The sequence below is a fragment of the Brachionichthys hirsutus genome, unplaced genomic scaffold (genome assembly GCF_040956055.1).
Source record: "Brachionichthys hirsutus isolate HB-005 unplaced genomic scaffold, CSIRO-AGI_Bhir_v1 contig_1007, whole genome shotgun sequence".
Lineage (NCBI taxonomy): Eukaryota > Metazoa > Chordata > Actinopteri > Lophiiformes > Brachionichthyidae > Brachionichthys > Brachionichthys hirsutus.
The window spans coordinates 58,247-71,634 of NW_027180488.1; the positions used below are offsets into that span (position 1 = coordinate 58,247).

General features: G+C 41.3%; 1 protein-coding gene across 1 annotated transcript in view; it reads left to right on the forward strand.

Annotated features, from left to right (window-relative positions):
* LOC137915482 (S-adenosyl-L-methionine-dependent tRNA 4-demethylwyosine synthase TYW1-like) overlaps positions 1 to 13,166 on the forward strand; it is a 31,171-nt gene extending 18,005 nt beyond the window's left edge. Inside the window, exons 14-16 of the mRNA XM_068758738.1 lie at positions 662 to 772; positions 7,413 to 7,580; positions 12,727 to 13,166. Of these exons, the coding sequence (XP_068614839.1) occupies positions 662 to 772; positions 7,413 to 7,580; positions 12,727 to 12,948 (501 nt within the window). The 3' untranslated portion in view covers positions 12,949 to 13,166. The remainder of the gene's footprint in view (positions 1 to 661; positions 773 to 7,412; positions 7,581 to 12,726) is intronic.
* Positions 13,167 to 13,388: the final 222 nt, after the last annotated feature.

A 13,388-nucleotide genomic window follows, 5' to 3' on the forward strand; every position in this document is an offset into this window, starting at 1 on the left:
TAATTGGATGTGGTTCAAATCACTTGCTTGCACATCCTCACTTGAAGGTGCTTGATGCTCTTTATTCTGGGTGATCCATGGTGCCCTCCCTTCTTTCAAGGGTGGATATTTTTGTTATTTTATTTTGCAGATGCACAGCTTTTAATAACTATTAATCATGGATTAAACAAAGGAATGGAAGTGAAAGGGGTTGGATAGTATTTTGTTCAGAATACCTGGATTAGCTTCATCCACTGCTCAATAGCGCATGCTGTTATTAGAGCAGTAGAAAACATTGAAACCATCTGCTCTCTCATAATTTAGACTGAAATGAGGTGCTGCATATAACATCTGTGAGCTGCTGGTTAAGATGACTAAAATAAGTACAGAAACTTGAGGGTGAAAATGCACTATTTTAAATAAATATTATAATTACATAATTTAAATCCTAATTACTATTGATTGGTAAAAACAAATTTGCTGCCTCAGGATCTGTCAAGCAAGTTGTTGGACACTACCTGTTCCGGGTTTATGTGAACGATTTGATTGATAAATAAACCTAATCTTTATTGGTTCTGTAAGGAGGGGAATATGGAAACACATATGACTACAATGATGTCATGTTTCCGCTCTCACATTTGAACTCTTTCCTTTAATCTCCTACCCCTGTCTGTCCATCCAGAGACAAAGGACGGTGTACAGACTGACGCTGGTCAAGGCCTGGAATGTGGAGGAGATGCAGGCGTATTCGGAGCTTATTGCTTTGGGCCAGCCGGACTTCGTTGAGGTCAAGGTAGGATTCAGTGCCTTGAACTCCAAAATATCTCTCTTTGTGTTTTCTTTCGCAGTACTCGGTTAGTGGTCCAAAATTATAATTCTTTTAATTTCTGCACTACAATTATTTTCTGTTTTTTTATGGCTTCACCCTATTTGCATAATTTCTGGGGGCTGAGATTTGTTCTTTGTCTGGAGTAGATCCTCTTAATAGAAAAAGCGATTACAATTATACTTAAAGCTGCTCAGTTTTATGTTTAGCGCTATCACAGGCTGCCGTATTTTTGTTAAATGAACTGTGGCCTTTAAAACGCCCATCTGTACATTTATTCTCCCTCTTAATCCTGTTTATATATTTGTTCTATTCTTTTAAAGCACTGAAAAAAACACTTTTGAGTGTTTTGTATTCCTGTATTGTTCTCCTTGAGCAAAAAGAAAAACACACTGTAGTGCTCTTTGTTTGATAATGGATTCTGCGTCCTTTCTGTGAAAGCTGAACTTTAATTTGCTATCTGGTGCAGTTCATCCTGTTCCTTTCGAACTCTCCACAGACTATAAAGATGAAGTGAACACAATTAATTTTCCCTTCCTAAACTGTCAGAGATAAAAGACGGCACTGACTGTTCAAATCAGTTTATGATTCAGTCGTGTTCTGTTTTCATGTCACTGCAAGGGTACAAGCTAATTGGTTTGATAAGGTGATGTGCTAAATTTGTCAGCTCTACACACACACACACACACACACACACACACATACCACACACACACACTTCCTCCTTCACCTAACCATCCTGCCATAACGACAAAAGAACAAGTAAAAGGTGTCCCACAGGGAAAGTTATCATTCATGAAACATTTGTTCCTATATTGACTTCTCACAAGGGAAGACGCCCCTTCTCTCTGTCATAATCCACAGCACATCTCAGACCTGCACTGCCTGTTAACCGAGTTCCACCAGTGGCCTGTTGCACTAGGATCCCACTCCTCCTAGATCAGCGCTAATCCGTGCTTCAACATCTGTTTTTCCTGTCTGGGTTTACTTGTGTTCTGGATGATTTAATCAGCTGCCTAGAACCACAAATGGGAATGGCCTGCTACAAATTTACACGTCAGCCAGCAGGAGATTTTAGGATCACTTTGGGCTTATTCTCCTTATCCAAGAACATTGGAAGTAATGATGTTGTAGCCTCAAGCATCCTGTTGGTTGATCTGTTCATGTTACGGGTCCCGGGATGGTGACCCGTAGAAAAAGAATATCTGTAATATTAAATATAACGTCAGAGCAAAAAACACACACGCAGTTGCTTTTCATTCCCGTGAGTATCTCTTATTTTCTTTTTCAGGTAGCATTACATTCAGTGCATTTACATGTCATTTTTCACATACTATAGTATATACAATATTACAGTACCTGGACTGGAAAAATCTAATTAAAACCACTACTCTTGGCACTTTAACTGAACAAATTGTGCGTATTTAATCCTCACAATATATCAAACATTACTGCAGGAAGCTTTCGAAGTACATTTGGGGCATCACCAGTGCAATATCTTAGACATAAAGCATATAAAACAAACGCATGTTGCTCACGTTAACTGAAATACGTCACTGAAACAAGTACGAGGCGGCGACCCGTTAATGCTCCGCTCTCCACAGAATTGATCCTGAGCTCCTCACAGCAACGATGACATTTGAAAACATTGACAGTCTGGTTCTAAATTTCTGACTATTTACTTGTCCTTGAGACAAAATCTTTCAGGAGAAAAATTGTCGCACATCGAAAAGCTTTTCATTTTGCACAAATGCATCAATGTGTTGACAACATCTTTTTAGACTGACAGTTACATTCATGCTCACATTAAGATTAATATAAGCTTTACTACAAAAACACATCCGAGCTTTAAGTACTACCAGGAAAAAAACAGCCGTACAAGTTCTCAAGAGAACGATGAGCTGAGGGAAGCAGCGCTCTAATGAGATGTTCTTGCAGTTGAAGCATGTGGTACGGAAACCAAGCAGGACTTTTTGAAGGGCCAACAGGCAGCAGGATTCTTTGCGTGCGTGGGGAGGTCGTTCACGTTGCCCTTAATGAAGTGCTCCGGGGAATATTGCTGGCCAGGCAGTATTTTGCCATTCATAAACTAACAAGCTGACTCATCTTCCATTAATCATCAACCTAGTTCTTCTTTTGTACAAATGCGCACTGAGGTTGTATTGTCTCATCTTGTTGCTTGCATCCATTGTCTACACAGTAAAATGTATTTGCATCCTTTCATAACCCACATAAAAAAACGTTGCAAGCAGCCTGTAACCATTCAGGATATAATTATGCTTCTCAGAGAAGGTTTGCCAATGAGCCCGGAGATAGGAGACAAAGGATCGCTTTCTGTTTTAATTTTGTTTTCAGGATGTTTCTGGCACAAACATTTACACAAACTCCAGCTAATCTTCACTAACACAGTCTGCTTCTGAATGGTTCAATGATATACTGAAAAGGAATGGATAAAATACTATTTGTTAGCACATCTTGATATTTTTGTGAATTAGATTCATGCTGCAGATCTGTCGAGAGTTTTGAGTGGCAACTTTGTTATTCCATCAAGAAGACTTGGTGTTGTCGGCACGTTGTGTTAACATGCTGCTTTAACCTCTGTCAACAATGTCATCTTTAAAATTGCTGCTTCTCAAAATCTTTCATACGCTCTGCGATTAGCATCTCAAATGCTCTACAAAGTGTTTTCCTTTTTTTACATTGTTAGACAGCATGTCTTTTTATTGATTTGATCACGCTATTAACATTATTCAGGTTTTTTTCTCTTGAATTCATGAGAATGAGGGTGCAATGTAGCGCCTTTGAAAATTGAGGTCAAAACGAAGCATTCTGAGATTAGCTGAGGGGAAAACTATTGTTTATACTTGCATTCCGGCTCCATTAATTCTTCAATGATCTTAATCTCTCTCTTTTATACCCTTTTTATCATTTTTATTACAAGAGCAGAAGAACTTTACCTTCTACATTCCTTGTCTTTCTTCATGTTTGTAAGGTCAAAAGAATTCAGTCTGCTGATCCTGCTTAATGAAATCTCCCAAACCTATGAGCTGTTTTGTTTATGTGACACAAACAAAATATCCTGACTGACTGGTGAACAACAACAGTGTGTTGAATGATCTATTTATCACAATTGTTATCTGTAATAATTTGAGTAATTATTAAATTTTAAATAATGTTTCAGAGATTTTGTGAGTTGTTCAAACTGTCAAAACAAATTGCACCTAGCAGGATGAATTTAGTTGGATGAATCTGAATGAAATCTGAATCTGCAAGGGGGCAGCAAGTTCCAGAGATGCCACTCCGTATGCACGCACGAAATAGAAATCATATGCAGCACTTAGGGTCACGGATATCTGATTCACGCATAGTCAGCGAATAGCAGGATGCATTCTTCTTCGAGCTGAACTACATTTGTTTCACTATCACCTGTGTGTTTTTGGTCTTTTTTTAAAGAATGACCTGCTTCTGGTATCTTATGTGCGTATTCACTGTTGTTTGTTGACGCACGCATCCGCCATTCATCTCCTTTTACTTCCCACTGTGTTTTATTTCTTTGCCTTCTGTTCATATTTCAGTCCATTTTTACCGATGTGATCTGTTTTATTGCTGCTTAAGTAATCAACAACAAGCGTCATGGCAGGGTTTATGTGGACAGTTATGCCACTTGGCTGGCTCTTCTGATAGAGATTTCTCATAGGAGTGTGCATTGATCTAGTACTACATGACATTTCTCTGTAGCAGAGAGAGGACAGCACTAATAAGACAGTTGATAGAGTATTAAATTGGAGAGACGATCTGAGATACTGCGTCTGTGTTGTGAGTAGACGCATGCTTCTCTAGAGTGGGGATGTTAGTGAAATATCATAAAAACTTTAGTGAACCATCACTGAAGAGAGAAGCAGACCAGATCTAAACAAATCATTCGTTGGCATTTTTTTTGACTGTGGGGAGGATAAAGTTGGGCACTAATGAGAATACGCACAATAAAAACCATCGATGGAGGCAACACACACATTCAGCTCCAGTTCTGATTCTGATTGCAGGTCTTTAGTCAGTTCCAAACATTCTCTGGTTCTCCAATGCAAATATTCACTGCTGAAATGTTTTCACATCAGTAAAAAGTGAACTGAAGTTTTACGTATTTCCTGACATTTCAGTCCCAGTCAAAACGTAATTGAAAGTTCCGTAACGTTAGCGACATGCGTTGAAGCTCTACTCCCAGATGTCGTGTCTGATCTGTTTGTAAAGGAAGACCGATGCCTCATCTTTATCTGGAATGTTCCAATACTCAGGCCTGCAGTCGATGGTCTCATTTTAAGTTTTCTATTCAGACAGGTGAAGGCTCACCACCAAGGTGAAGTCTCTTTCCTTTTGGGATAAATGATCACTCCTGCCTCTCTAATCTCACTGATCTCCTACTTTTCTTCATCCCAACCTTTAAGTATTATGCTATATTGCCCTTTACTAGATAGATCAGTGTTCTGAGCGAGTCCATACAAGGAAGAATTAGTAACAATATAATTGGAGAGGTTGTCTTTATATCAGGGGCTCTCAAATTAGCCCCGAATGAATGACCAAAGCATTAGCACCCAGCCTGTGGAATGGCCCAAATAATCTCTATGGCTTTCTATTTTTACTACCATGCATGTACTAAATTGCATGTATATTTTTAAATGGTATGTCAAAACATTGTCTGAAAAATATGGAATTTTTAGGAGCATTTGCAAATGTATAATATTTTTGTTAAAAGAGAACAAATCACTGGCAGGCGGCATAATCATTACGTTCATTCAGAATTGTGTTATATGTTTTCAATGCAGAAACATCTTATTATTTTTTCTGCAGCAGATTGTATTCATCACAAGCAGCAGACATGGATGAGTGGCTCAAGTCTTGTAGCTCTCCGTGTGGCTGCCGCTGGACCATTCTCTAGTCTCGATCGACTATAATGGTAAATCCGCTCTGTGAGGTCATGTGTTTGGGCAGCCATATAACAGGCTGAGAGAGTAGGTGAAATAATACAGTTACATTTATGCATGAGCCACAGCTATTTATAGCTAATTATTTAAATCTCCTGACACGGTAACAGAATGTAAACTCATTTCATATCCCTTGTTTCCCTATCAATTTGAAAGGTCACACCCAAAGACCAAATTCAAACAGTAAAATGTTTTGGAGCAGCGGTTCCCCTGATTAATCCTGATGTGGAAGAGCCACTCTGATATGGTCGTGTGTGTGTGTGTGCGTGTAGTTAAATCATTGAAGTGTTGTACATGCATTTGATCAAAATGATAAATAGAGCTGTGTGTGTGCCCACTGTAACCAGCAGCAAGACTTTCACACAGACCCATTAATAATTGATCCATGTTTTTCTATGGTCTAGCATACTTTGCCTATTTAATTTAGCACCCTCAATCCAATTGTGTGATTTATCATCTCAGAGTTGCATCAGTAACACTTATCTGCCACCGGTGTCTCGTTTGGTCAGGAAGGAAATGGTGCCTGAAAGAAAGAAAGTACTGCATGTTTAGTGTGACGAGGACCTTGACGATCAGCATTTATGTTTTCCACTGAAGGTGGAAGACATTAGTGACGCGATGAAGAACTCTCAGTCTCTCTGTCTGTGCACACTAACATGTCTCATCCTTAATGATACAGGTAATTCATTCCTTCTCTATGTCTCAAAGATCTTTTCCCATCTCTTCCGATTGCGCCGTCCTACTGCATGGCCTGGTCTTGGATTTATACTAACTCTTGGATGGCTGATCTTTATTCAGCCGGCCTCCGGGCAAGGCTGATATCCCCAAGGACCCTCGTTAATTCTGCCTTAACATGGCCTGATGCCGAGCCGCATTGTTACCCTCATAAAACTGAACCTCTGAAGATTGGTTTCACTTTGTTTATTTTTGCTTGTGTGGTGAATTTACAAGCAGCAATGCAAGACGTATGTGATTAACTTACCCAAGAAATAGCTTCAGTTCACAACTAGAGGCAGAGGCTCTTATGATTGCAGAGTGGAAAGGCTCAGAAAGATGGGATTTGCCCACTTATATCCCAGGAAGAGACAGATATCAGATGTTTCCTTAGACAAACTGCTTCTTCAAGGTATGAAAATTCAGATACTTTTGAATTCAGGATGATACGAGAGGCTTGGGAGCAGCACAGTGGCGTAGCGGTTAGCACTGCCGTCTCACAGCAAGAAGGTTCCGGGTTCGAATACTATCTGTGCGGAGTAGGTATGTTCTCCCTTTGTCCGCGTGGGTTTTCTCCGGGTTCTCCGGTTTCCTCCCACCACCAAAAACATGCAATGTAGGGGAATTGATAACTCCAAAATTAGTGTGTACATGAGTGGTTGCCTGTCTATGTGTGGCCCCATGATGTGCTGGTGACACGTCCAAGGTGAACCCCACCTGTCACCCATAGCAAGCTGGGTTAGGCTCCAACGACCTCCCTGACCTGCAAAGACAAGACGATCGAGTAAATCATCTAATCCATAAATGCTGACGCAGTTCCCTCTTAACCCCTGGAGTTGCTCATCCAGGGGTTAAGACTTTGTGGCTCTTTGCTGCCGTGCTTTGTTTTTGATCATGTGTTATCCTGTGTGCAGGGAGTGACGTACTGTGGGGAAAGCTCTGCCAGCAGTCTCACCATGGCTAACGTCCCCTGGCACCAGGAGGTGGTCGCCTTCGTCCAACAGCTGGCTGAGATGTTGCCTCAGTATGAGATCGCCTGCGAACACGAGCACTCCAACTGTTTGCTCATTGCTCACACCAAGGTAAGAAGCCAGCTTCAGAGGCTTTTAGATATCCGAATATTAATGTTTGGTTTAACTTCATTATGCACAAGCAACTAATAAAATGTCTGTTCTAAGGTGTTTATTAATTGCTGACTCTGTGGGAGAGACAAATTCCCCAACGTTGCTGTATCTCTAACCAAATCACATGCATAAATGATACTCTAGTTAGGCAACAAAGGATTTATAATGAGGGCAGCATTCTTTTTCTTCGGTTCACAGAGGCTCCCCTGACACTCCTTTGAGCTTTGAGCCTCCCACTTTAAAATCTCTGGTCTATAGCAATTAAACATAGGAAGCCCTCAAACTGTAGCTCCTAATGAAAAGGAGAGTTCTACAAATACATGTACCGTATTTTCCGGATTATAAGTCGCGGTTTTTTTCATAGTTTGGTCGGGGGTGCGACTTATAAATCGGAGCAACTTATATATGCTTTTTTTTACAAAATCTGTGAGCGCAGAGACAGTAGCCTACACATTTCTATAACAGGTGTTACAGGGAACTCTGTGACCCGTCAGAATCTGTCGCGGTTTCTGGAGGTTCAGAGTTATCTGTCACACCCGTTATCTAAAAACACAAATTAGAAGGGCTGAATGAAAATGGCGCCGAAAAGAAAGTCATATTCCGCGGCTTACAAGCTTCAGATAGTGAAATATGGAGCCGAAAACGGCAATCGAGCAGCAGAAAGAAAGTTTGGAGTGAGCGAAAAACTTGTAAGGGACTGGCGAAAAGCGGAGGTTACGCTTACTGAAATGAAGAAAACAAAGAAAGCTAATCGCGGGCGACAAGCTAGGTGGCCGCAGTTGGAGGAACGAGTTCACGTATGGGTGCTTGAACAACGTGCTGCTGGGAGAGGTTTGTCAACGGTGCAGTTGCGTCTCCACGCCCAGGTGGTTGCCAAGGAGGTGAATATAAACGGCTTTGCGGGAGGACCTTCTTGGTGTTACCGCTTCATGCAACGCAAACGCCTCTCTATCAGAGCTAGGACGACACTGTCCCAAAAACTGCCAGCGGACTTCCAAGCCAAGGTTGACAGTTTCCGCGCGTTCATTGAAAAGCATGTAAGTGATCACAACGTGACACCGGATCATATTATTAACATGGACGAGGTCCCCCTCACTTTTGACATCCCCATGGGCCGAAGTGTTGCAGAGAAAGGGCAAAAAAGTGTGAATATCGTTACAACTGGTCATGAGAGATCACACTTCACAGTGGTGCTGGCATGTTGTGGAGACGGATCAAAACTGCCACCGATGGTCATTTTCAAACGAAAAACCATGCCAAAAATCCAATCCTCCTCAGTTGAAGTCGCCGTGAACGAGAAAGGGTGGATTGATCAAGAAATGATGAACTTGTGGCTTACAAAGTGCTACAATAAGCGACCGGATGGCTTCTTTAGAGCACGCAAAGCTCTGCTTGTGATGGATAGCATGAGAGCGCACATCACACCACAGTTAAAAAATAAATTAAAAGTTTTCAACTCCATACCTGCCATCATCCCTGGAGGCTTAACCAAAATACTCCAGCCACTTGATATCTCCGTGAATAGGAGCTTTAAGTCAGTTTTGCGTAACCTGTGGGAGCAGTGGATGACGGATGGAGAGCACAGCTTCACGGCAACCGGGAGAATGCGCCATGCAACTTTCCTGGAAGTCATTGAATGGATCGACAAAGCATGGGCTTCAGTGACAACCGTAACCATCCTGTCGGGATTCAGAAAGGCTGGAATAATTGGAACTGCAACTGACGACGAGTCTGATGTAAGCGACGTAGAAGAGGAAGCGGCGTCTTGTCTACCTGCCGAGTTGGGGGAGTTGTTCAAAAGTGACACCGAGGATGAAGATTTCCTTGGATTTCGTGATTCGGAATAAAACCTGATATTTTGGTAAACGTGTTAGCATGTTCTTTGTGCTATATGTTGTTTGGTGTTGGATTTTATCAAATAAATTTTCCCCAAAAATGCGACTTATCCTCCAGTGCGACCTATATATGTTTTTTTCTTCTTAATTATGCATTTTTTGGCTGGTGCGACCTACAATCCGAAGCGACGTATAATCCAAAAAATACGGTATATGTCGCAATGTCTTTTTGTCTTTCTTTTTTATTTATTCTTTTCATGAGAATTTACATCACACCTTGTTCACCTATCATTAATCCCTTCATTTTCTTGCACACCAACAAGAAAATAATCAAAGCGTCACTGAATTGATTGAATTGATTTTCATTACATTCTTTCCCTCCCTCCATTTGTCTCTTTTTTTTCATCTCAAGATCATTCTCTTGCCAAAACAAATATAACAGCGGCCATTTGTACAGCTGCTTTCAGCACGCTAACTCATTAGCATCCTCCCGTATGCAGAGTCAGTATTTCATCTGCACTCTCACGTCCACATTCTCTTCATCTCTGCTTTCAGTCTGGCAAATAGCACCAATAGAGCTTGATGCTCTGGAGCAGGAACTCTGTTCCTGTTAACTAGCGACTCTAGCTGAGCCACCGTCAGAGGAATGAATAGCGGTTTGCACTCCCTGCATGTTTTGAGACTTGACATATCAATAAAGACTTTTTTCAAGAAAATCTAGAACAAAGAAGCAGCAGAGAGATGCATACATACACTGAAATAAAGTGTTAACATAAAGGCATTTGCCAGAATTAAAAATGAAAACCATTTTAATCAAATGTAGATACAAATGTGACTAACAGGCTGAATTGCTCTTCATTTTTGTGCATTCATCAAAATTCTGCCAAACGGTGGGAACGAGGCATTTTTTACTGTATATGTGTTTACATATACAGTACTACAACATATAAAATACATATAAAATACAGTACTGGTACAGTACATATTGAATAAGATCTGCATTCAGAAAACACAAAGAGCCGCACCTACGTGCATTCCAGCATCCCCCTTGTGACGCCTCGCTCATCCAGTTAGCTTCAACGTGAGTTGTTCACATTGTGTCTATTTTTCACTCGTTTTTGTGTGAAAGTTTTGTTAAAGTTCTGATATATTACACTGCTGTTACTGTATACAAAAGTGTTTGTAGGCGTGTGGGAAACGGTAATACAGTAGATGGTGGGTTATTAACAGTGCAGCGAGGGTTCATAAAGATAAAAATACGCCTAAGGTAATGAAATAAATATGGTGTTGCTACTTGGTGGATTTTCACCCATCGCGGCGGTCCTGGAATGTAACACCCGCGATAAACGAGGGACAACTGTGTAGTAAAATTGCTTGATATTTTCCAGAAAGGCATGTTGACTTACAAATAAGTGCTGCTGCTCGACATGATGCATTTGTCAAACTCAACTTGAAGTCATCCATTTTTAAAATGACTTTTTCAGACAGAGATACGCAGTTTTTTACTAATATGTTGCTCCTTTCACCAAGTGTGGAGATATTACTGCTGTTGGGAATTCCCCAAGTACCCTCCTTTAACTGACCAATATAGCTAAATGGCACACTTGTTTTCCAGTTCCAGTTGACTGCACATCTGGACAACATGGAGGCAGCATTTTCCCTCGGTGGATTTTCCTGCAGCGGCCCGATATGTGTACCTACTAATCGATAAGAAGACATTGACTAGAAAGGTTGTTTTCGTTGCAGATTGCAGCCTGATTATTTATTTGCAGGCAGCCATTCTCTAAAAAGCTGAGGTTTCATGTGAAATGTTATTGTTGTCCACCGTTTGCCGGCCTGGGATTGTAATGCATGAGTGGTAAGAGACACAATCCGTGCCTCCCAGTTTTTAGCTCTTCAAAGCCCCTTCAGCCCCCAAATAACGACACACACACACAGTGTGAGTCTATATGCAATCATGTTCATAAACTAAACTTATGGTAGATTGAGCTCAATGTTGCAATGTGTCAAAATGATGGATTGCCATCAGTCATTATGTGCTGTGCGTAAGAAATGAGGACCATAAAAAAAAAGTGTGTGTTCATGCATGAAGGAACCTCTTGTGGCGCTCAGTGAAGAAGCTGTCCTCCTCATCCTCAGTGATCCTCAGTGAAAGATGCTGTCTTGTCTTGTTCTCATCCCAGACACCACAGCTTTGCTTTGTTGCTTAGAGACTGAAATTGTTTGCTGGGATGCTGGGTGAACAAATATAATCTGTTCTCATTACTAGAAACATTAACTCCTCGTCGACGCTGTTTTGACCCCCGCCCTGTCTCAGGCCTCATTAGCAGCAGCGAGCATCTAGCGGCTAGCGCTTCAATGCTTAATGCCGCTCAGGACGTCGCCTCCAGCAGGAAAATCTTAAACCTGTCAAATAAATATGAAACTTTCATGACAATTAAAAAAAAAAAAAGGTCATTTTTGAAGTCTGCGATATGATTGTGACTCTTTGCTCCAATTGTGTTATTCTTCTGAAGATGTTTGGTCAAAGCAACACAAAAAAAAGCTTTTCAATGCTGAGAGCTGAAGCACAACGTCAGGCATTGAACGTGACCTTCCAGTTACATCTTAGCAAAACCCTCCAAAGCGTCGTCATGCCAGTCATTCTAAAGATCAAACTCTGTTGCACATCAGCTGTGAGAGGACAGCTCCCATTGAACTTACGGTGTGCTTTTTCTCACGGTGAGACACTTCAGCTCGCTTTAGTAAGATGGATGGTGAGTTGGTGAAGGGATGAGAACCAGTGATTGATAACAGTAGAGATGTGAGCTTGTGTGAATTTTCAGCCACTTAGAAAAAGGCCGATTTAACAGGAAGTGACAGTTGTGAGCAAGATGCTCCATAAATGTTTGGTCTGCTTAATGACGTCTATAAATTCGTCATTATTTAAGAGTCTAAACTCGCCGACGTGCACATCTCGTGTCCCCGCAGTGGTTGATCGTGTTTTTCTCGTCCTGTATCTGGGTGTATGACTAGAACCTTTCATCGTGTCATGTTTGGCATGATGCTGTTTCATAATCCGAGCTGGACAGACACACACATTGAGTTTGTTCATTCACCAGTAGAGTGTTCAAGTTTAAAACATTATTATCTCCTCCACCTGAATTAAATAGAGATTTTTACATTTATCCGTTAATTCTGGTGTCTTGACAGTCATTTTAAGAAGTCTTCATGAATGTCTTGTGTGGTCTCACTCATCCACCGGCCTTTTTCTGTCGTCCCTCTCTCAGTTCAAGGTAGACGGTGAGTGGTGGACATGGATCGATTACGAGCGTTTCCAGCAGCTGGTCAAGGTTTACGAGGAGAGTGGGGGGCAGCAGAGCTTCTCTTCTTTGGACTACATAGCAAAGACCCCCAGCTGGGCTGTCTTCGGCGCTCATGAGCAAGGCTTTGACCCGGCTGACACGCGCTTCCAACGACGCAACAAAACCAAAGACATCTCAGGATGCTGATGGTTGGGAAGCATTGATGCAGGATTAATAGAGCAAGCGCTGGTCTCTTAGGCAAGTGCCATAAAAGAAAGACGAGTTCAAGATATGTTTGCCCAATAATCCAATTGCTGGCTAGCTTTTATTATCCTTTTTCTGCCACCATTCAATTCTTGTACATTTTCTTTCAAGTTTTTCTTTCTGTGGCTCAGCCCAAATCTGCCAGAATGATTTTATTCGTCCAAAACTGCTTTTCATTCCCGCGATTAAGTTCTTTTTTATTCATGTTTGAACATATATCTGTCTTGCTGCTCTCTTTAATTGGAAGGGTCATTACAATTATAGATTTGTCTCTATGAAATATAGCACCATTGGGACGGGCTCATGTTGAAGCTGAAGCTTACTGTTTCTGGCAGCTGTTACACTGGTGGTGAGATTAGCGGGAGAGTAGCGCCTCGCTTCAT